Genomic DNA, 24706 nt, shown 5'->3' with positions numbered 1-24706 from the left:
CTCTCTCTCTCTCTCACACACACACACACACACACACACACACACCCACCACCACCACCACCACCACCACCACCACCACCTGGTATAACAAACTAAAGATAAACTTTTTAAGTATAAACTATTCCTCCTTTCTGTGAATATTCAAACTTCTAATTTTTTAGAATACATTTTCTTTTTTTTTTTTTTTGAGTACTAGATACCTCTTTTAACCAAGTATAAGCAGTTTATATCCAAAAATAGAATGGGCTTTGTGGTCTAGAGGAGAAGGGGTTCTTTCTGCCTTCATATATCCTGCCTGGCTTCCTGCTTTGCTTTATCATTTGTTCTGCAGCTGTGTCAGAGTAAAGCAGAAATAGATACTAGCCAAATATGTACATATACACAGATTTAAGCTGAATAACAACCAGTAAAAGTAGCCAAGGATTAAAATATCCATGGAAATAGTACAAATTAATAGAGAATAAAGATAGTATTTTAGGGAAAAAAAGTATGTATGAAGATGGAATCTTTTCATAGTCTAGAGGAGGTGTTTATAAGGCTACAGTACTTAAGTGTATGGGATGGTCTACTTGAAAAATATATTTTTCCCCCAAAATTTTCTTACATAGATTAAGGACATAGTTAAAAACCAGAAATGAGAAAGAATTACTCTTATCTGGATTGAAAAATTGACCTACAGGCTGTGCATCTTGCAACTGTGCCAAGAGTAGTTTTGTCCAACTTCACAGTCATTGATCAGTTTCATCCAGATAATTGCACTAACTTCCTAACTGGCCTCCAACCATTCATTCTTACTTCATTATTCTCACAGTTGTGATATCAGTTTTCATCAGTCACAGCTCTCCTCCTATATATATCCTGCTTTTAAAATTATTAGTAGCTCACTATTGCCCACATGAAGGGCTAACTCAGTGAAGCCTGTTATGGTCAGGAAATGGCCTTTGTTCATATAGCTTCATTCCCATCACTCACAGAGTTTTCAGTTTCTGCTAGTGACTTGTTGAATAAAGAGTACAAAGCCAGAAAATCTTAACAGAAATTCTTATTAACTTGCACATGTATAAGCTTTTCTTTAAAGGAAAAAAAAGTGTATTTTCTCATTTTTATTAGAATTTCTTTTTCATTAAGTATCATTTCCATGTATTTTAATATAATTGGGTTGGTTCTTTATCTTTATCATGCTTGCGTGCATTAGTTGCTAGCAATTGAATATGTTCTCTCAGACTTATTATGTAAATAGTCTACATAAATTGGCCCCAAAAATTAATATTCACAGTCCTCTTGGCCATGAGAAAGCATCACCAAGTACTTTTTCTTTTATCTCCATTTATTTCTTAGGGACCTGTCTTTACTGTTTCATTTTCAAAAGGTGGAGAGCTATTTTCATCAGGAGGTGCAGATGCACAGGTTTGTAAATCTTTCAGCCTTCTCTTTGATTTGGTTAGAGTAAAGGAATTCAAGACTTAAGTGAAGACTTTTACAACCAACTAGATGACATATGTGAAGATGAGTACTGAATTTATATTTTAATTTAATGCCAGGAAGTCCGCTATTTCATAGCTGAAATAGTGCCAGTTCTAAAAGGTTTTGGAAGTCAAGCAGCAGTTATTTTCTTTTGCTCATCTTTACACTTAATTATATATGTAACTAACGTTGAATGCCCAATGTTGCTGTGTAACTTTCACTTGAATTATTGCCTAATATTTTGTCAGTATGTCTTATTTTTCAAATGTTAAGATTCTTGGGGATGGTAAATTTAAATTGTTTTCGTAGAAAATCTGCTTTTACTTGAAAGTCACTCATAGCCAGATTTATTGAATAAAGTAGACAACATGACTTTAGGTTTGAAAAAAATAAAATTTTAAGGTAATAATATGAATTTAATATGAATTTTAAACTGGGTGTGAAGGCAATTCAAAATGCTAAATCTCTGCCTCCCGCCCTTAAAAAAACGCATCGAGAAGTAGTAATGTTGTTGAAATCTATATCTAGACTTTCTGACTATTTTGAGGGACAATTCTGTATATATATTTTTTTAATTCTATAGTTTGTACATGCAAGTTAATAACTGCCAATGTGATTAATTTGTAATAGGTTTTATTATGGAGGACTAACTTTGATGAGCTGAATTGTAAAGATGTTTTTAAAAAAAGTCTCAAAAGATTACATTTTGATTCGCCACCACATCTTCTTGATATCTACCCAAGAACACCACATCCCCATGAGGGAAAAATTGAGACTGTTGAAGTGAGTACTTTATACATATTTGTCCTGCTATTTGTAAATGTACATTTTGGGGCTATGGACTACTAGATGCTTGAAATTATACTTAATTATATAAAATCTAGTCCCGCATTAAGACAGCAGCACTTCAACAAACAATTATTTTCACTAATACAACTATAAATATGGTAGTGTGTAATATTTCTAAAGCTATTCATATTAGCTTCTTGAAGGCTTAGAAATAGAACTTAAAAATTGTGTTAATAGTAATAGGAAATGGGGACTCAAATCTAAGGCCTCTGGTGACTGAAGTCTGAACAAGCTTCATATTCTAGATATGTTTAGGGAGCTCATGCAATGGCTGTCATGAGAATAGGGCTGAAGGGTAAGAATTTTTATAACAGTTATTGAAAGAAATATCTTTAATTCCTTTTACAGTAAAGAAAAAATCTTATGGACAATAAAAAGAAGAGATTTGGGCATTAAACTTCATAATTGAGACTATTTTACTATTTGCTTATATATTTCAGTTTATAATTATCTAGCTGTAGATTTTTGTTGACAAGTTCTATAGATTTAAATGTTCTACTCTCTTCAAAGAAAATATTCGTCTTTGCTGGATACCCAGCTGGTATTACTCTATTTCTTTTCATTTTGCATGATACTCCTTAAGCCCTTTTCTCTTCTAAGAGTTGATATCAATCATTATTTCCTGTTCATTGGAATTTTTTCTTTCGTCATTGACAGAACCTTTCTTTGCTTTCAGATTAAGTATTTTGAGTTAAGGTTTATTCTTGAGTGGCAATTCACAGTTGCCTCATGCACTATTTGTGCTATGGTTCTGTACCCTCTTTCATGGTCTGTGTGCCCTGCCCCGCTCAATCATTTATTTAATTTTTGTTTCCTTAGTCTAGGCGTTTTCTGTTATCTCAGATCTCAGATATTTCTGTTAGTCTCAGGTTGTGTGTGTGTGTGTGTGTTTGTGTGTGTAAGTTTGTTTTTCAAACTTTTAAACTTTTGGGACTATTTTCTAGATTTCGTTTAATCTATCCACATTTTGATATTTATGTCCAGTTTTTCCTTAGTACTATTTATTTCCAGTTCTTTGCTATAATTTTGGTCCTTACCAACTTCTAACCATCTTTCTAGTTCTTCTAAAGTATTTACCATTAGACTTTACTACTTCTTCATGCTACTTATTGTATCATTTTTTTCTTTTTATTTCTTTGAAAGAAAGAATATAATGTAATTTATTTGTGATTCACCACATTTGCGTTTTAGTTTCTACAATAATGGATGTATTTTTTGATCCCCTGTGAGCACACGTATTCACATAAAATATATGTGAAATATATCTTAATTTGAGTTTCCTTTCCTGGTTTAACCCAAGCCAGTTGTATTGACTCTCTGTGTTTTTTATTCTAGCATTTCTGTGGCTTGGCTGAGCTTAACCAACAGTGTTGTTGCTGCCCTGACATCCACTCAGCCACCTTTCCAGAGTGATGGGTGGCAGAGCTGCAGACAGCCTGGGTCTCCTTGCTCCTAATGCAGTGATATTTCCATCACACCACACTACCTCAGCGTTGGTGGTTCGAGCCATTCAGGCCATTTTCTCTGTGATTTACTGTCATTCTCACCCCATTTAAGAGTGCTGGGCTTTCTTTAAAATGTCAGCAAGTTGTCTGAGGAGCTCTTCTCTGACAGTGCAGCCAGAAAGCAGTCAACTAGCTGGGTTGCTTTGTATGACTAGGTCAGGATGACCCAGGCAGCACAAAGCCACTCTCAGCTGTGGTTTTAACATATACACTTAAAAAACTCTATTAAAAACTAACTTTTTATCTTGGAATTATAGTTCAGTTAACATTGTACAGAATGTTGAGCATTGTCACTAAATTACATTGTGGCCTTAAGAAAGTCAGCCTGTGTGTTCTCTGTTTAAACGATCTATAAACACTCATGGTAGCTTAAAATTAAGCATACAATATTACTTACATTTATATAACACCTTCATATCTGTGATATAAAATGCCAGAGAAGTGATAGGATTCTGCATATGAACAACCAATTGTTCAATTTATTTTTCTTAAAAATCTCTCCTGATAAAGCAAGGTATAAAGTTTTCTGGACTGAAAACATAATTAATAGTATGAATAATTCTTAAATATCAAATTATTTTTAAAGACTTCAAATTAATGTCTGTGAATCTCTCATAGAGCCATAAACTATTAGTTTGAAAATATCACCTAGAATAGAATAGCATGAATCAGACTAGAAGTTGTGCTGTGTTCATTTAGATTAAGTAAACTTTACTTTGAACTACTAAATTTTGTGGATTGAATTTTTTTCAAAGCTTTAGGCAAGGTCAGCTTACATATGTTACTTTGAAAATATTTGAAAATTAGCAAAAACTTTTTTTGAGGTTGGAATTCATGGTTAAAAGAATAAAATGTATTATTAGATGATAACAAATGGCATCTAAATAATCTAATTTCACCAACTTTCTCCTTTTGAAGTAGCCATGAATGTTTCATTTCTGAGTTTGAAGCAACATAGCATTCCTGCAATTTGCATTTTACTGTGTTTTTCTATGAAGCTCATTTGAGTTGCATGATTTCAGTCTTCTGGGTGAGATTGTTCTTTTGCAAAAGCCACCCATTTGCCAGCTTCAAAGCTCCACTTGTTTGAAGGTGGGGGACCCTGTGGAATCTTAGACCTTGGGTACCAGCTGACTAAATATATAAATTAATAATTCCTACATGGATAGACAGGGTGTTAGCAGGTTGCTTTTAGAAGAGATGAGAGAGATCACATGAAAGAAAGTATGAAGCACAAAATCCTCACCCTGACTGTGTGAAACAGACCTCTCCTGTGTCCTTTCTATTGATGTAACTGCGGATCCTTTGTAGTGCTCCTGGCCTAGGCACTCCATCTTAATTAAAAACATGAAAAATTTCTTTTTTTGGTGGGAAAGAAGTCCAATTTTCAAGTAATGTGTCTTAATCCTACCCACAATCCTCTGCGGCACATTACTAGGTCATGCTGACTTTATCTTCTTCAGACTGTCATGAGCCAAATTGCACAGTCAAAAGCAAACTTTCCTTCTTGAAGGAAAAACTTAATGTACAATAATATTTCTTGAAAATCTGGCCATAATTCATTGTTTAAAGCTATAAGTAATCAATTTGTCTTCAAGTCAGAGATGAGTTTTTATCTCAATCATCTGTAAAGGTTGAGAACATTACAATTGTGATAAAAAATGACCACTTCTCTACTAGTTTTGTATTTTGGTTCTTGTCATGATATGTTTTCATTGTTTTGTGCCTCAATAAATGTTCTTCATCAATTACATGATAATAGTAATTATAATAATAATATCTAATACATACAACTTTATTTTAATGGCTTTACGTAAATGAAGTCATTGAATGTTACTAAAAACTATGAAGTTGTACCATTTTTATCCCATGAGAAACTGAGGTACATGCAAGTTAAATCTTAAAACTAGTAAGTGGCAACACTAGAATTTCAACCCAGGCACTTTGGTTCTGTTATGTACTTTTAACCATTTTGATGTAATGCTTTAATATAATCAAAATTAAATTTCATCCTGTTAGCAGATATTAAATATCTATGTGCTGGACATTGTACTAGCTTTACAGTATGCAACAGGGAACAAAATAGGCAGATTCTTTGCCCTTCAGAATTTGTTAGTAGTAGTGTTTGTGTTCATGGACTACTAAGTATGCTGGATACAGAGAACCTCAGAGTGGGATGGTTCTTTTGAGATCATATAGACTAACCTCTCCCTCATGCATGAATCCCTCAGTTATATGCTCTTGTTCAGTGATGGATTTCTCAAGCTCTCACAAGGCAGCCCACTCCATTTCAAGGCAACTTTAGTTGTTAAAGGGTTCTTCTCTTTAATAAAAATAGAGAGCTAGAAGGTACTGTTAGTGTTCCTGGAGGTTAGCTAGCAAAGAACTTTACTGTGAGTGTCCCCGCCTTCAACATGTGTTCTTTATGGAGAAGACTGTAAACTTTTACTTAGTACGAATTTCCTATTCCATTTAAAGTTTGTGGTGGCAACTTGTGCCACAATACAGTAAAATACTGTTGTATCAATAGTTTCACAACTTGTAGAAGCTTAAAGATTTCTCTACGAGAGATGCTGACATTAATTTCCATGTGATTTATATTTTTTGAGCAGTTGTAATTTTAGGTGGTACTAGATTGTGTTTTTCATAGGGAAAGAATTCCATATCTACGCTAGGTGGCAGCAGATAAAAGACAATAAAATGTCTGCAGGCAGTATCTTTGAACAGCTAGTCTAATATTGAAAGGAAAGTGGGCCATCTTTAGGTTTCTTTTCTTTGCCTTAACTCTGGACTGATCGCTGATAGGAGGGGGCTGTGTGTTCTGCTTTATGGAACAGCCAGAAAGGAACGAAAGTGTTGACAGGCTGAGTGGATAGCCCCGGTTCTCATCCTGCACAGTTCTAATCTCTTCTCTACTGTAGCATGGGGATTATCGGGTTTGTACACCTCCGCCTCTAACACAATTGGCTGGATAATTATAAAAGCTTCTTATTATTCCCAAAACTACAGCTATGCCCATCAAACATGATAAGTGCTTTTAAAATTATTCCACTCCTTTTACCTCTGGCTCAGTCCTTATCACCACAGTCCAGGACTGTTGCAGTGGTGCCCTCCTTGTTACCTCTGCTTTATTCCTGATATTCAACATGTCTCTGTCAGGTTAATCCTTCTAAAGCACATTACAGCCTCCAATTTTTCTGTGCCTTCCCAAATTCCTTCACCGTTCATAATTTGACCCTTGGCAACCTCTCTTATTGCTACTCTGTGCAAAAGTCATGTCACCACTCTGCTCAGGAATGCTTTTTACCTCTTTGCTCTTGCTCTGTTTTTGTTTTTGTTTTTGTTTTCTAAACCTTCTTCAAAGGAGCCATCTTAAGCTCTGCTCCACGGGAAGCCTTTCTCACTAGGTGCTCAGTCAGTAGTTTCTTCCTGAGGTTCTTCGGTGCACTTATTATTGGTATCATTAATTTCATATGAAGTTCTGCTATCTTTGTTACCCTTTGTTTACTTCTTGGTATTCATAATGTTTACTAAATGTTTGGTGATGATGTAGTTTCTTTTTCCTTTTTTTTTTTTTTTTTTATTCTCTCAAATTCAGAAATAATAATCTTTCTCAGTTGTCACCACTCTGATTAGTCCCTTGCTTTTTTTTTTTTTATTTACTTATGTTTGAATCTATATTTAGATATTATTTAGTTTTGGATGGTTTTAAACTTTATATAACTGAGATTATACTGAATATATTTTCCTATAACTTTTTCATTTAATATTAATATTCTGAGGCTCATACATATGGACTCTGAATTCATACATTCATGCGTTGTTGCACATAGTTGTATTTCATTCCTTACACTGCTGTACAGGATTCCAGTGAATTACCACAGTGGTAATTCCCACAATTTATGTAATTATTCTAATGTTGATAAATACTTGGGGATTTCTGATGGTGGGTTTTGTTTTCCCAGTTGTCGTTTTGCCATTACAAACAATGCTGCTGTAGGTAATGTTGGCATCAATGAGCTTTCATGTTTTTGCAATTTAATAGGTATCGAGTTGTAGTTTGCTTTAATCTTTTTTAAATCTAATTACTAATATTTCTGAAAAATCTCTTCATTTGCTGGTTAACTGTCAAGTTTTTTTTCCTATAGTTTTTTTCTTGGGATTGTTGTCTTTTTCACATTTGTTTTTGTAAGTTTGTCTTATATTTTTTAGATATTTATCCTTTTTTTGGTTTTAGACAGCATACGATTTCCTTCTATTCTATTATCTGATTAACGTTGTGGTGTCCATTGTGAAATAGAAAACCTTAATTTTGATATCATCAGATGCATCAAAAAATTTTTTCTTTATGGTTTTGCTTTTGCAGCTTTGGGTTATAAAACTGTAACTTTTTGGGTTACAAAGATATTATAAGACATGTACTTTTATTAACTCTATAATTTTATCATAGTACTTGGGTTTCTAGTTTATCTGCTGTCCACCTTTATATTTAGTATTAGATAGGGATTCATATACTGAGCCAGTTTTCTCAACTATGAAACATTTTTCCTCTTGACTTATGGTACAATTTTCCTTTTATATCTATTTTCTATATATACAGGGCTCTGTATCTGAGCTCCTTATGGTATAGCTTTCTATTTAGTTAAGCCACCTTTAGTGTCTTTACATGAGTTTTATTATTTTTTCCCATTAAGCTTATACACATCTTTATATGTTTATTTTGATGTATTTAAAAATTTTTATGATATCGTAAATATCTTTTTTAAATTTACATTTTCTGTCTTAAGGTGCAGACATACAGTCGATTTTATATATTGATTTTCAATCTAGTAAACTCTTTTATTCTAATGGTATAGCAGTAAATTCTTTTGGGATTCCTCCATAGATAATTATATAGAATGACAATTTTATTTCTTCTCTTCCAATTCTTACATCTCAACACCTTTTATTTCCTTGTCTTAATAAACTCTCTAGGATTTTTTCTGCATCTTTTGAGGTGGGTCATTTTATTTTATTTTAAAAATCCCCTTACAGGAGAATTATATAGAGTTTTCTAATGTAAAATCAACTTTTTGTCCTGGAATAAATTTAATGTGGTCATGACGATCTTCTCTTATACATTTGATAGATTTGGTAGACTAATATTTTATTTCAAATGTTTACATCCATGTTAATGAATATACCAATATATTTTAATTTTAGAATATATTAGAATATACTCTCTAGGTTGTTACAAATGGCATCTAGTTTCTTATAGTATAAAAATCTAATATTAATTTTTTTTATGTACATATACAGATTAATCCAAAACTTGAGGTAATTGATTTGCAGACCTCTACTCCCCCTGTTGTGGACGTCCTTTCTTTTGATTCTACCACAGTAAGTTTTCTTTGACATTTAGTGGCATTTAATTATTTGGTACAATCCATTTTCCTTAAAAAGTGTGTGGGAGAGGAGATAAAAGGTGGGCTAAATTGCAAAAACTGTGCAAAAAGTCATGTTTACAAAATGTCTAAATAGCCACAAGGGAAAGCGGCACCAGTTTCCCGAAAAGCCTTCACTTTGAGGACATTGAACTGTCTAATCCATACTCATTGTTTCATCTCAAGGTCCCTGCCCCCCGCCAGATGCCCCCGCAGGTTACATTTCACTTGCTGTCACAGAACAGATTTCTTTTGTTAATTGCCTTTCAGAGGTATTAAATTTACTTCTAGTCTTCTCCTTAGAAGCTATAAGAAAAACATCATTTTCCATTGTTTATCCTTTCTGATGAATTATGCAAACATTAAGAGGTATTTCTTATACTTGCAGTTTTGTTTATAAAAATTCCATATGGATAACTTATTTACTCAGTGTAGCCAGTATATCCAAAGTCTTCAAAAATTGAGAGTCTTAGCCTTTCAATTTGAGTCTGTTCATCTTTGCAAGGCAGATCATTGTTGCTCTTGATTCTGCTAGTCGGTGCAAACTAATCAGAACAAATGGGAGGAATGGCGTGGTCTTTGGCGACACTACTGTGACAGTGTCAGTATAGTTAAATATTTTGGGTAAATTATTAATGCATGGCCAAAAAGGAAAACAAACAAAACAAACACTTGACATTATGACATTACACACTCTCCAATAGATCTGTATTTATTATAGAGGAATTCTGTAGAGAGACTACTCCATCTTGAGTCTGTCCTTTACCAGAACTGTACTTATTAATGGGTCCTTTCAGTGTTAATCCCAGACAGAGAAGACTCCTAGATCACTCATGAGAGGTCCCGGGGACAAGAAATCAGCCGGAGAGGCAAGCAAGGGGCTGATTGTCAAAGAGAAGTCCAGGAATTGGTGGTGACAAGTAGGACCTCAAGCGGTCTGTGATCTTGTCTCTTACAGTGTTCATATTTATAAAATAACCCTACTAGCACTTGTGCATTAATAACTTATGACATTAAAAAATAACTAGACATCTAACTGTTGCCACAGTGCTTGGTTTATAGTAGGTGCTCAATAAACTAGTGTGCAATTAACTACTCAAAGGGCATGCTGCTGAAATTTAAAATTCTGGTGTGTTGGGTTTTGCCCCTGTAGTGAGATGAGCAAAAGTTAAGTGGTTTTGAAATGTGCTGCTTTCTTAGGAGGTAGTCAGTAGACTAAAATTGGGCGTTTCTGACTTAGAAGATATCACAGATTGTCAACAACCTTTAGTCCACATTTTGAGACTCCCTCTCCCTGCCAGTACCTTCAAGCTTTGCAAAGCTTCACGACCTGAAGAGCTCAGATGTTCTCAACAGTGTGCTATGGAGGTGAGCATAACGGCCACCTAGCAATTGATAACAGGGTTTCTGTCCTTGGATGGTAATCCAGACATGCCAAAGTCAGCTAGTCTATAGGACTCTAACTCAGGAGTATGGTGTACCTGTTACTTCTAAAGGACAATTCTGTATAATAAACACATGACAAATTTGTAGTTGTGGTACAAAACAGAATAAGATTGAAGGGTACAATTATTATCCACATAAGGATAATATGAGGTCAAATTATACGAAATTACCATTTTGTAGGCTAAATGGGTCTAACATCAGTGATTTCCCATGGTTCAACCCAATATGTAAGCATTAAAAGGAAGATTCTGTTGTTACTTTGAGTTGTATTCTTGATGCTACATGAAAATAAAACAAACAGTAAAACGAAAACTTGTTTGGTATAAATTGGTTTGGTTTCAGGTTTATGAAGTCCCATCTAGGTAGATTCTTATAACTTGAAAGATTACTGCTTGTCTCCACGAAAGGCATAGAGACTCTGATTTTATGTATTTTACAGGGTATTCTCTGAATACATGGATGCTAATAAAGCATTTAGATTTTTATAAAGACTATCTCTTTTCCTTTAAACTTTTTTGTTTTGTTTTGTTTTTCTTTATTCCCACCCCACCCCCTCACCTCTTCCCCTTTGACAGCCATCTGCTTGTTCTCTGTAACTATGGGTGATACCATGCAGAGAATTTGTCTTTCTCTGACTTACTTTGCTTAACATAATACCCTTTAGGTCCATTCATGCTGTCGCAAGTGGCAAACTGTCATTCTGTTTCATTGCTGAATAATGTTCCTGTGTGTGTGTGTGAGTGTGTGTGTGTGTGTGTGTGTGTGCACTTATGTGCGTGTGCCACATCTTCTTTATCCAGTCACCTACTGATGGACATCTAGGTTGCTTCCATATCTTGGCTGTAAGTAGTAATGCTGCGATGAACATAGTGTGCCTTTTCAAATCAATATTTTTGTTTCCTTTGGATAAATACTCAGAAGTGGATTGCTAGGTCATATATATGGCAGTTCTATTTTTAATTTTTTGAGTAATCTCCAGCTGTTTTCCATGGTAGCTGCCCTAATTTACAATCCCATCAAGAGTGTACAAGGGTTCCCTTTTCCCCACATCCTCACCAGCATTTATTATTTGTTGATTTATTGATGATAGCTATTCTGAACAGATATGAGGTGATAGCTCATTGTGGTTTTGATTTGCATTTTCCTGATCATTAGGATGTTGAGCAACTTTCCATTTGTCTGTTGGCCATCTATATGTCCTCTTGGGAGAAATGTCTACTCAAGTTCTCTCCCATTTTTTAATTGAATTGTTTGTTTGGTTGGTTGGTTGGTTGGTTGGTTGGTTGGTTCGTTGGTTGGTGTTAAATTGTATAGATTCTTTATATATTTTGAATATTAACCTCTTCATGGTATCATTTGCAAATATCTTCCCCCATTCAGTAGGTTGCCTTTTCAAAGTGTATATATTGTATTTAACTCATCGATAGATAATTGTTTAGAACACTAAAGTGAAATCACTTTTAACTGTTTGCCTTCCCATTAATCTACTAGTAAGTAACTCTTAATTTGTAGTCTCCTCTATACATTGGCTGCTTTTCTTTTGCTTCTGCACAATGAATCAGACATAATTATGAAGAAGATTTATTTCTACTCTGGCATGAAGCACAATTGCATTAAATATTTGTGGTGAGAACTTTACATGTGATTATAATTTTAAAAACCCCCCAAAATATGGAATCCAGTTAAAGCAGTATTTAAAGGTAGTTTCAGTTTTTGTTATTGTAGTTACTGTTTATTTTGGGATTTGTTTGTTTTTTTGTGAAACAGAAGAAAGTTTCCTTAGAAATGCATTTTATCGAGATGGGACACAAAAAAAGATTACTCTTTAAACCTTAATTTGTCAAATTTTTTAGTAAGATAATGGCAGGTTTGTTATGGTGTAGGAAATAGTTGGCTTTTATTTCTGCTTTGGCTTGAGTTAATATTATATTCAGGAGGTTTTATAAATCTAGGAGTACTGATATCTACGCTCTGATGCCTTCCTACTACAGGAAAGAAATTATGGCATACAGTGTAACAGTTGGTATCTTTGTGGCTTGCACTTGTGTCTCTAATACCAGGCAGGACATTTGTTACATTATTTCAGCATCAAAATAAGCTGTAACCAATCTGCATTTTTAAAGCTTTGTTGTAAAAAATGTTTCTGTGAAGACCTATATGGGTTATCATATAAACATAGTTTAATAATGTTGATCTCAAATTCTTGAATCTTTATTCTGATTATGTTGTTACTTATTATATATTGATTTTCTAAAGGTTATTTAGTTCAAGATTCCATTGATTCTTTTAATGTTTTCATTTATTCAGTTACAACTAGACCAGGGATTTGTGTTCAGGATTGGACGACGGCATTTAGCAATAGCATTGATATGTGATGTAGCCACATAAGATGTTCCAAAACTCGCCGTCCCCATCCTCACCACCACCAACCCATCCAAAAGGCAAGCCACAAAATAGGAATTTCTCTTCTGTATCCTAATATAAAATGTCTTTTTAAAAAAATTCCGACTATAAAAATTTATTTAAAATATTCTAGGATTGTTAAAATGTCTTGTTATTTTTAGATAAACCATATTCCTAAGTTTTGACATATTAATTTTACTATTTGTCCTACAAATGAACAAAATGAAATTGATAATCTTGCTAGTGTTGCTCTGATTGTCGAAACACTAGACTCTTCTCAGAAAACTGAAACGTGTTCTCATCTTCATTCTGGCAACTGTGTTGAGAATATGAACATAATGTGTATACCTTTCTTTAGAATTAGGGATAATATTTCAGGTCAAATTAATTCTTTATAATAAACTGAGAATTTGTAATTACATCATAGAAACATATCAAGGTCTATAGTCTTTTATTGCTCTGTCAATCAAAATACTTAAAGCCGTACTACATGGAGGAATTACATGAAAAGCTAAGGGGGATATCAAGCTGGCTACCTGACCTGAAGAAACTTACCAAGTCAGATGGACATAACAGTATAAGAAATAAGTGGCAATTTCAATATACTAGATGCCAAGTGTACATGATGATCCAATGAAAGGTAGTTAATGGGAGTATTCAAAAATGATCATTAATGGGCTACAGGAAACTAGAGGACTTCTCTAGAAGAAAACCTTTGACCAGTTCTTGACCTGACCAGAGATGGGTAGAATTTTGATAGGGACATTTGGTGGGGACAGCGAGGTATAAATAGATGCCTCAGAAATAATTGAAAATACAATATGTACAATGGTAATAAAAGCACACCAGTCTAGTTTGGGGTCTTTAAGTCGCCTAACTCTATGGATAGCGGATATGGTAGAATGCTGGGAGCACCCCCACTCACACACTTTTTTGGTTCTCAATATTTCTTGAGTAGCTATTCTGTGTCACTCACTGTTCTTGACTTTAGAAAAAGTAAAACAAAAACACTTGCTCTGGAAAAGCCTACATTCTACATTCTAGTGGGGGAGACCAGCAATTCACAGATTTAAAGAAAAAAAAAAAGACTATATAGTATAGTAGACCAAAACAAAAAAAAAAAACAAAAACAATGCAAAGGTAAAAAAAGCGCTGCAGGCACATAGGAAGACAGGTGCATTTTAGATAGTATGGCCAGGACAAGAATCACGTTAGTGGTGACATTTGAGTAAAGAACGGAAGGAATGAAGGGAACAAGTCATGTGATTATCTGGAAAGGTCAGGCAAGTAGGAACAGTGCTAGAAGACCAGACTGAGATTGGAGCCACAGAGGGTTTCCTTCAGAGAAGAGGCAGGATCTGACCTGTGTTAACTGGTTCACTCTGGCTTCTGTGCTGAGAATTGGCTGGGAGTGGTGGCAGAGGGGAACGAGATGAATTAGAAAGCTAATGAAGTAATTGGACAGGACGCAATAGTTGCATGATCCAGGGTGGGTAGCAGAGGAGGTGATGATAAGTGATGGGATTCTGAATGTATTTTAAAGGCAGAGCCAAGAGGATTTTCTGACACACTGGATGTCAGCTGTGGGATTCCCTGTCTCCTTTCCCCAAGGACAGTAAGGTGTGGCCCTGAGTAATCTCAGAATAGCCAAGATTATCTATCTCCTGGCTCCACATTGTTTTGCCAGTGGGGTTGCTGAGAGAAAAAGAATTGTGGTTTTTCGTTTTCTTTTCTAGGATCAGGAAAATGATCAGCTAAATCAATGCAAGAGATACTCTGCTGTTTCTGTCTTTAGGAAGTGAAGTAGTAAAACATACTCCTCCCTAGATGTCATTTAGATTTGGATTTTTCAGCAAAGTGCATTGGTTTCCGTTTGGGAAAGATTTTTGCATCAGCCTATTTTTAGGAAGAAAAAAAAAATTATACACTTTCATGGAGGTTATCATATGGTATATGCTATCTGAAAAATATTAATGTATTGACAAAATATATAAACATACAAAGAATAAACTTGCAGATACAGAGAGAATATTTCCATGGATGTTGTGGCAACCGTTTGTCCTGGTTGCTAAACAACATTGCATAACTAAGAGTTATTCCAGTTCCTAACTGCTTATGTAAGCAAAGATTTGGAAAGACACTTGAAAGAACACAGTGTATGCAATCCTAAATGTCTTAAAACTAAAAATTATAACTTTAAAAGTGTAATATGGCAATATCCAACTTATTGTCCCCAGATTCCCCTTTACTTTTCCAGGAAAATCAATAAAAATCATGTTGTACAAACCTGTTTTCGCTCTTCTATATACTAGCATTCCTGGATTTACAAACAGCCTCTAAATTTGAAGGTAGGTGAGGTTCTTTTTTAAGTTTTTAAACTTTGCAACAGTGTATAAGGTGGCATTTGATTTGTAAATTTAGTGTATATGATTTGTGATACTAGGTATGTTCGTTTGTAACTTCGTTGCTGCTTACTAAGCTTTAGGAAACCTTTTTACAGTATCTTTAGGCATTGGTTGGGGCACCCTGCAGTATCTGTCTCCTATTCTGCTCTGAGCATTTGAAAGGAAATGTACATAGGCATTTGTAGGATCCTAGTCTGGACTCACTAGCTGGTGCCTTCCACAGTTCATCTTCTTTTTATTAAAAGACTTTCAGTCCTAATTTCAAACGGTAGTGAATATGTCAAGTGATCAGATACAGTAATTTTTTTATTCAGTGACTCAAAAAGTTAAGTGTAACTCAAAGATGTTTAGTAGGAGTAAAAGAGGAATTCTTATCAGAGTGGAGAAATCATTTAAAACTGACAAGAAAAAAAAATCCGAGGTGTTCTTAATTAAGTTATGGTGGCCAGAGAGTGAGAAAGACTGCAGTTAGGCAGTTAGCCTGTTAATAATAGCTGGGGATCAGCTGACAAAGACTGCTCACATTACTGAGTGTATGTTGGAACTCTGAATTAACTTCCAGGTGGCTATTCCCCTGATTATCTAAAAGAGAATAACCAGGTGCCACTGAACCCCAGGAGCCTCAGCTTCTTACTTACACGTGAACTTTCCGGACTGTTGACCACAACCAATCCAAAGAAGCTAACACTTCTTCCTAACAGACTCTGCACTGACCCCAGAACTACCCCCGCTTCACCTTCTTCCATCTCCCTTACTTGTAGCCAATGTATATTCTTTCAAAACAACCTATATCTTTCTTCCCTAAGACATCATGTATAAAAAAGTACTCCTCAACTCCAGGACAGTGAACACATTGTCGTTCCACCTAGTGCTGCTGCTGGTGGTTTAGACTTCATGTCCCACAACCTGGTTCTTTATGGCCCAATAAACTCTTTCTTTTCAAGAGGCTCTCAGCCAAGGAAATTAAGTTTTTATGTTTAACATATCATTGCCCTTTGAAAATGTAAGAAATGAAATAATTAAATTGACAAAGGCATTTACAAATAAAACATACATGATAATTAACAGAAGTAAAAGATAAAAATTATATTTTCACAGATCTCTTTCCATTTAAAAATAGAAAATACAACTTTTTTTTTCAGATACAAGTTATTTTAGAGATAGGAGAGAAAATATTAGAAACCAAAGAGACTTTTTCCAAATTAGTTATATCCTTGCTTTTGAAGTACATCATGACCCACATGTTGTAAAAACTACCAACAGTTATGAATGCAATAGCTGACCTTTAGATGTTTTAGTATTATAAATTTAAAAAAAAACTAAAACTTTTTAGTCTGTTAAAGGAACATGACATTTTTTAAAAGAAAATAGAGATCTGGAAATCTGTAAAATAGATTAGTAGTGTGGGTCAGAGGCTATTTTCCCTCCAAATAAAATATACTTTTTGATAAAAATCATAATAATCACCAGGTTCTGTGTTTGATTTAGATATACTGAAAAATTTACTAATTTAAGCTTCATTCTCTTTAAGTTTCACAGTTATAGGGGTAGAAAGCTTACATTAGTTTCTTTTTACCAAAAATTTTATACTAATTAAAATTTTTTAAATGGCCCTAGTTAAATAATATTCGATGCAATAAAACTGGTCCTTTTACCTGTTGACAAAATTGATATAGGACTTGTGGGGGCACAAAAATAATTTTCCTCCCACCTTCTAAGCTCTTCTAGCTGGGGTAATAAATTAACGTGAAACAGATTAACCGGAGAAAATGACCAGAATTTCTTACAACTGCATAAGTGAGGGTACCATAAGAATATGAGACACAAGAGAGGCATTGGGCAGTTGAGGTTTATATGCCATTCCGGAAAAAGGGGAGGGAGGAAGGGGTCTGGGATTTCAAAGGGAAGGCAGGTAATTCACAGGTAAAAGAGAAAGAGCAAATATGTGGTAAACAAATTCTTGCTGGGCCACCAGAATATGGGACACAGAGGGAAGTTCAACAAATAAACTTTGCTAGATTTCTCCCTGTCCTGCTACATTTATATTATGATGCTAAGGTGGTGGTCTCTTTCTTCATGCAGGTTTTCTATCTGAATTCCTTTAGGCAGACACAGGGGAAAGATCAAAGCTTCTTTTTTGAATCTTTTGTTTCTTAATAACCAGCTTAAAATCAGTATCTTCAAAGGCATATTTTGGGGTGGCAAAACTTTGGTCATCTTCGAGTTAAACTTTTCTACGCGAAATGTAAAAAAGAAAAAAGAAAAAAAGAAAGAGAAGGAAGGAAGGAAGGGAGGGAAGGGAGGGAAGAAGGGAAGGAAGGAGGGGAAGGAAGGGAAGGAAAGAAGGAAGATAGGAAGATAGAGCATGAGAGAAACTGAGACTCTACAAAAGGATTTTATAAAACATGCCCTTTGGGAGCCAAGCAGAGTGAATGCTTTTTAAAATTTCCTTTAGAGAATTAGCACATTTTTGGAAACTGAAGGTGTTGAAGTTTTAGGTATTATTTCTGCCTCCCAACTTCTTGAGATACTGTATTTCTGAATTGCGACTCTCAACTGCTGCAATGATATCTATCCCAGGCCTGTCCCAAGCCTGGGAATCTAAGCCGCATCCCCAGTTCCCACAGCTGAGACTGAGGCATGCAGAAAATGCCGGACAGCTCTCGGCCCACACATCCAGTAACAACTGGTTCCTTCCTCTTCCTGTAGAAGAGCAACATCCTCTGAGATGATAAGAAATGCACCCTGAGGAATGCAATAACAGCAGTGAGCTTTTCACACAGGAAATTACTAAGGTAGCTCTCTGAAAAGTGCTGTCTCCTGGACTGTCAGACCATAATGAGCTTCCTGCTGACCTACAGGGTGGTTTAGTATGGAGCTAAATGCCATTGTGGTTCTGTTGGAGTTTCGCGGAAAATAGTGAATTTAGCTTTCAGCTGTTCTGTACATCTGTACCCATCTGGTTTGGAGTTAGTTAGGGCTCCTTCTACAGTAAAGCTACGTTGCCTTTGCTCCTTTCTTTAGCCATTCACAGCTAATTATATGGTGGAAGTAGTCACCAGCCTACTAAAATGCATTTTTCAGTCAGTTCTTGGCACTTTATAAAATCAGATTATGCAAAATATACTAGGGCTTCAGGAAGATTAAAAACATCACAAAAATTAAAAACACTGGCTATTAAGGCCCAGTGTTGGTCCTTGCCTAGTTCTTTCTTATATCATTCAGTTTCCCTGCTTTTACTTTCTAGGATAGTCAGGCATCAATAGAAGATATACTGTGTACGCAATCATACGTCTTCAAGAACACATAAAACTCTTGCTTTAAACCAACCCGACCACCAACCCCTTTCATTTAAAAATTCAAATTGACTTTTACAATTAAAGATGTTCTGGTGTAATCTGACCTTTTTTTTTTTTCCCCTAATTCCTACAGTATTTTCTTTTTCCTTTGCTTGAGATAATGATGGCCTCTACAAAGCCCAGTTTTTATATCATATGTACTTTTTAAATTGCTTTCCAAATCACTAGAGAATTTTGGTAAGTTTCAGTGTTTATGGTGGCAAAATTCTTTCACTTTTAATGTATTTGTTTGGATTATTTTACCAAAGCACATAAGAGTTACTTGTTTGTTTTAAGTTGAAGGGGAGATGGAGAAGGAATGCCAGGCATTTCCTCTTCATTTTCAGAATGTCTTTCTAATGAACATTCCTCTTCCCTCCTAGGAACAAACCATCTCAACTCAGTGATGGGCCTCTAAGTGTTTAGTTTCTAATAATCCAGCCTCTTTTCTTGGTTCCCTCAGACCTAGGGATGTAGTTGTTTCATGCATTTGCTATTTCTTCTCACTTCCCCTCAGGGCTCCCTTTTAGCCTTTACAAACTTCCAAACCTGTTTAAGTAATTCCCTATATTGAATTCTCTTTGTTAAAATACTACTGTGGTTTCTGTTTTCCTGCTGGATCCTGAATGACATTCTAAAGATCCTAAATTATCCTAAAAAAAAATAATAAGATGTAGGGACAAAGACTTCTATTCAAGGACTTTTATTCCGGTATTATTTATAATAACCAAAAAATGGACACAAATGTCTAAATTTAAGAGAGTATTAGTTAATAAAAGTATTGTATAGGAATAGATGGAATATTATATAGCCATACCATGTTGAGCAACAACTAAGTGCAATGTATGTGATTCTAGGTTTGATTCTGGTCAGTGGAAAAATTGGTAGGGAGACAATCATTGTTAACATTTTGAAGTATAGTCTCCCAGGTAGAGGGTATGGTTATTAGAACCTAGAAGCTAGGAGAAGAGGCCCTGCCCCTTGCCTCGGGGCTCAGAGAACAGACCCCATGGAACTGGTGACCACCCTGATCTCTGAGGATTCTAGTATATTTGACAGGGTTAAGAGCTGTTGCTGAGAAGCAGCTGACAGGAACTGCAAGTGAGCTGGGAGGAGCCAGTCCTTCTGTGCTTCTGGCCTCTGGTCTCCTTCTAGTGCCTTCTACTGGCAGAGCGACTAGCAAGAGAAAACTAGCTTGCAACCCTAGTCTCAGTATCACAAATCAGATTTTGAAGGGTGGCTGTGGAATCAAGAGACATATTCCATAAGAGGAATTACAGAACTGAAGGATAGAAACTTTTTTAAAAAGGCTCTATAAAGCAAATTCACTCCAGAACGTGTCTACATGTTTGAATTCCCACTAGTAATATATGAGCATACCTATTTCCTACACTACAACATATATGCTAGGTGTGTATATATCCACCACATGTATATTTATACACCACATGTGTGTGTGTGTGTGTGTGTGTGTGTGTATATATATAGTGTATGTATATATATATACCACAATCAAACTAATTAACATCTTCATCACCTCCTATTGTTACTTTTTTTGTGTGTATGTTAAGAACAATGACCTCTGAGCTTTGACTTTTTTTCATGATTACTGTTCATTTGTATTTCTGAGAATTGCCTATTTGTATACTCTACTCATTTTTCTATTATTTTGTTCATTTTAAAATTGAACCTTGTCATTATACTTAAGAAAGTTGGCCTCTTTTACCATATGCTACAAATGTTTTTCTTGTTTGTAATTTCCCCTTAAATTTTGTTTCTGATTGTTGATAAGTTTAGTTATATTCATTTCTTGAAAAATATGAGTGTTTTAATTTTATGATTTCCTTGGAACCTATGCAAAGAAAGTCCCTTCTTACTCCCCAAATAGATCTCCAGCTACTCTTCTTAAGGTTTTATTTTTGACAATTAAACCTTAAATTCTAGATGAACTAATTTTAGTTGTAAAATTAGATTTATAGTTAACAAAGTATACTCAACTTTGAATTGGTTTTCTTTTTCTTTACTTATTTGAATTACCTTCAAAAACCATTAAATTTTTATGTTCTTATATCTGCAGACTTTCTCTTCTCTTATTAATCTGTTCTTGTTCCGTTATTATACCTTGTTAATTATTGTAGCTTTAAAATATTTCTTTAAAATATAGTACATAATTTTTCCTTCAGAAATTATTCTGGCCTATGTTTTATCCATATGAACTTTAGAATTGTTTTGTCCATTCTCTAAAAACATCCCATCACTATGTTGATTGGCACTGCATTAGATTTATGAAATAATTTAAAGAGAACTGCCAACTTCACTGTCTTGTGTCTGCTTATCTAGGAATGTAGTGTTGTAGATAGGTGTATTAAATTTTCACCGAATCAAATTTACGAGCATTCTTATTACATGTCTATGGTTCCCATAAAAAATAGCTGCCATTTTTTATATACTATTAAGCGTTTTATCTACTTATTAATGATGCACATGGATCTACTCCACAAATTAGCTTTAAAGAAGTAGTAAGGTAACTTGCCCAAAGTCATACCAGCTAAGAGGTGATGAGGGCAAGCTCGGGCCCAGAGAGGACTAAGTTCAGAGACCAAACTCTGAACCCCTGCACAATACTGCTCCCCAAATGGTTAAGATACCCAGATCACATACCTTATCACTCTGAATCCTGGTTTTACCTTCCTTGTTATCAACATGACTTAGCCTAAGTGAATATTTCTTCACTGTAGTATAGTATAGTATAGTATAGTATAGTATAGTATAGTATAGTATAGTATAGTATAGTATAGTATAATAACCAAAAAGGCCTGATTTAAAAAAAAAAAAAGAAGAAGAAGAAGAAGGAAACAAAGACAAGTATTGAGGATCCAGTTCCAGCTTGGGAGCCTATGGAGAAACAGTCCCTAGAGTCAATGCTCGTAATTGTTTTTCGAGGCTACTTTGGGATTTTATACTTTGCCTATTACTACTTGCCAAGTACTGAAATCCTTGGCACCTATCAGACTTTAGCAATCAAAATTCTTAAGATCCTCATCAAAAAGAGTTGTGTTTAAGACACGTTTGTCTCTTACTGGTTATCCAGAAGGTGTGCCATATGGTGTGCTTGTCCTAGGTTATTCAAGCCTAATTGTGTGGATATAGCTTCCTGATATGAATAGTTACTTGATGCATTATATCTTTAAATCTATTTCCTAATGATACAATGGCTTTACCTCCTTGGCGGGACTTTGTTGTTCCTTTTCTTTTACTGCTCCCTTAGGCCTCCAGCCTCACCCTCTCACTAATTTTTATTTTTTGTTTGCCCTTTGTTTAAGGAAGGATATTCTTTGTAGCAAGAATTGTGTGTGCATAAGATTTCTTTGGTGTTGTTATTCCTATTCTGGTGTGTGCAGGCATTATTTCCTTTGTGGAATAGATAATAATATCAGTTTTTATCAGATCTGGTTATAGTGTGATTTTTATAAAGTGAAGCCTATTTTCCAATGACTTTTAAACAGAGCTATGTTTTCTTGGTAAATATTCTCAGTTTATTGGACTGGAAATCTTGTGGCCTAGGCTCAAAAGCATGTTCAAACCCATAATATTTAGGTTATTTTTCTAGTGATTTGAGGCAATTTTACAACTATGCGTCTACTTGCAAAATCCAGGCCGTGTCCTCCAACCTTTCTTTCTCTCTTGACATTATTATTCCTCAGATCACAAGTACTTGCAGTTCCCAGTGGATCCAGTCCTTCTATGTTCACAGACCCTCAGACTCAGTTCCCATCTCTGCTTTGGGAGAGATTATGTAATAGAGCTGGGTTAACAGTGTTACACCTTGTCCCCATAAGTGGAACTTTCAAAGGCATTTCATAGTCCCCTGGACAGTTCTGTTTGAAGCTTCGGTTCAGGGATATGAGTCTGTGCCTGCATTCTCTAAGGTTGATATTACATAATATAAGTTCATTTTAAATGACATCTAGCATTAGGCAAAGTAACATGATGAGTAAATGTTATTCTAAAATCAGGAATATGCATTTTGGGGATAATAAATAATTTAATGAAATTTCAGAATGATAAATAACTTATTTTAAATAGAACCAGAAATGCATTATTAAGATAAAGTGAAAACAATTGTGTGCTTTTGAAAATTTAAAGAATTTAAGAAATGTACTCTCCTAAATTTGTACTTTTAGAGAATTCTCTGTACTTTTTGTACAATTTAATACACAGTGAAATTACTGAAAAGTTCAAGATATTACCACTATTTAAAAAGTTATATTGTTCTCTTTCAAGAAATCATTTATATAACCTAAGTGTTCTGTGAATTATAAATGCTACAAAACTGTGGCTGTTTTACATTTGAGGACTAAAGTATGAGTGTCACACCCTCTTCCTCCCACCTCTGGAAAAAAGAATCTCTTTCCGAGATTGTTTCATACAATTAAATGACATGTCATACAATTAAATGCCATGAAATATTTCAAGCAAATAAGGTTATGATTTTAAGAATTATGTCACCATTTTTTAAATTAATATACGGATAGGTTTATCAACCAGAATTAGGAAAACACTTTTTTAAATTTCAAAATAAATGATCTCTCCCCTTAAGTGTATTAAAAACTTTTTGTATGGAGAGCTCCATTTTCTCTAAGATATATTATTAATGCTTCAATTAAGTGTTAAGATCTTTTTTTTCTGCTATAGTCTGCTGTTACTATTTTTATGTATTTATTAGTCAAGGGAAATGGCATTCATGGGGTTTATATCTGAAACTGTTTTATTTATTTTTAGTTTTTGCTTTGGCACTCTTTCCAGGCAGTTCTCTTGGCAACAGTAGCATTGTTTCTGCCTGTCATGTTTTTTTTTGCAATTCATATTACGTTATATTCCCTATCACAACTTATTTCTTACAAATGTTCTAGCTTTTGTATCCAGCCATTGATGAAAACATTTTTTCCTACAGTATTTTTAGTCAAAATTCTTATCCTAAATGTGAAAAAAAAAAATTGTGAGAATTTTGGCAATGAATTTGGAATGGAAAAAAATAAGAATATACTAAAAGTTTTTGTCTTTTTATCCTGCTGTACCCCTCCCGGTGTTGTCTCTCACACCAGGGTAGGAGATTTGGATTCGACCATAATAACTAGGATTCGCTTTTTTTCCTCAGCTTTTCACGTATCTGGCACAAGAGGGTCTGGAGTACTGGTAGACTATATGTGGCAACTGTGGCCAACCAGCTTGTCAGAGTAGAAAGACCAGTACATATGGAATCAGTTTTTCTCTGCACATAGCTTCAAATGAGTGAATCTTGACAAAAATACAACATCTCTCAGAGTACTAAACACAGATGAACTGGATTTCTATAGAAACTGAGCTCAGGGTGGTGAATCTTATGGTGTTAGCATGAAGGGAAGTGACTTAGCCTAAGTCAGGGACTGGCTCAACAGACATTGTTCATTCATGTCACAAAAATGAATGTGCCAAGCACTGGGTAGAAGCTCTGAGGGTTGGGGAAAAGGATGCGTATGGGTTATAATGATAAGCAAAAGGCATCATTTACATGGAGATTTACATGGTACAGTAAGAGTGTGAATTTAGGGCATTTGACTAAATCAAGAGTGTGGGTGAGGTGGAATCAGGGAAAGTTTCCCTGAAAAAGACATTTAAACTGAAATATAAAACCTTGCTATAAAAAATGTGGTCCATGGATGGTTCATTTGGGCATCACCTGGTAGGAGCTTATTAGAAATTCAGATTCTCAGGTGTCACCCCAAACCTACTGAGCCAGTCTCTGAATTTTAATAAGATCCTCAGGTGATTCATGTGTACACTAAAGTTTGGGAAGTGCTGATCTAAAGTTTCAGTAGGAGTTGAGGTGAGAG

General features: G+C 34.9%; 1 protein-coding gene across 2 annotated transcripts in view; it reads left to right on the top strand.

The window, feature by feature from the left end:
* LOC120607277 (polypeptide N-acetylgalactosaminyltransferase 4) overlaps positions 1 to 24706 on the top strand; it is an 88464-nt gene that overhangs the window by 44148 nt on the left and 19610 nt on the right. Inside the window, exons 8-10 of one of the 2 annotated variants that reach the window (XM_039869014.1) lie at positions 1339 to 1407; positions 2095 to 2247; positions 9117 to 9197. In XM_039869014.1, the coding sequence (XP_039724948.1) occupies positions 1339 to 1407; positions 2095 to 2247; positions 9117 to 9197 (303 nt within the window). The remainder of the gene's footprint in view (positions 1 to 1338; positions 1408 to 2094; positions 2248 to 9116; positions 9198 to 24706) is intronic. The other variant, XM_039869015.1, reaches the window with a different exon arrangement.

Source organism: Pteropus medius, unplaced genomic scaffold (genome assembly GCF_902729225.1).
Source record: "Pteropus medius unplaced genomic scaffold, Ma_sr-lr_union100, whole genome shotgun sequence".
Lineage (NCBI taxonomy): Eukaryota > Metazoa > Chordata > Mammalia > Chiroptera > Pteropodidae > Pteropus > Pteropus medius.
The sequence above is the reverse complement of the archived record's forward strand: the minus strand, read 5'-3'. Positions and strand labels throughout refer to the sequence as shown.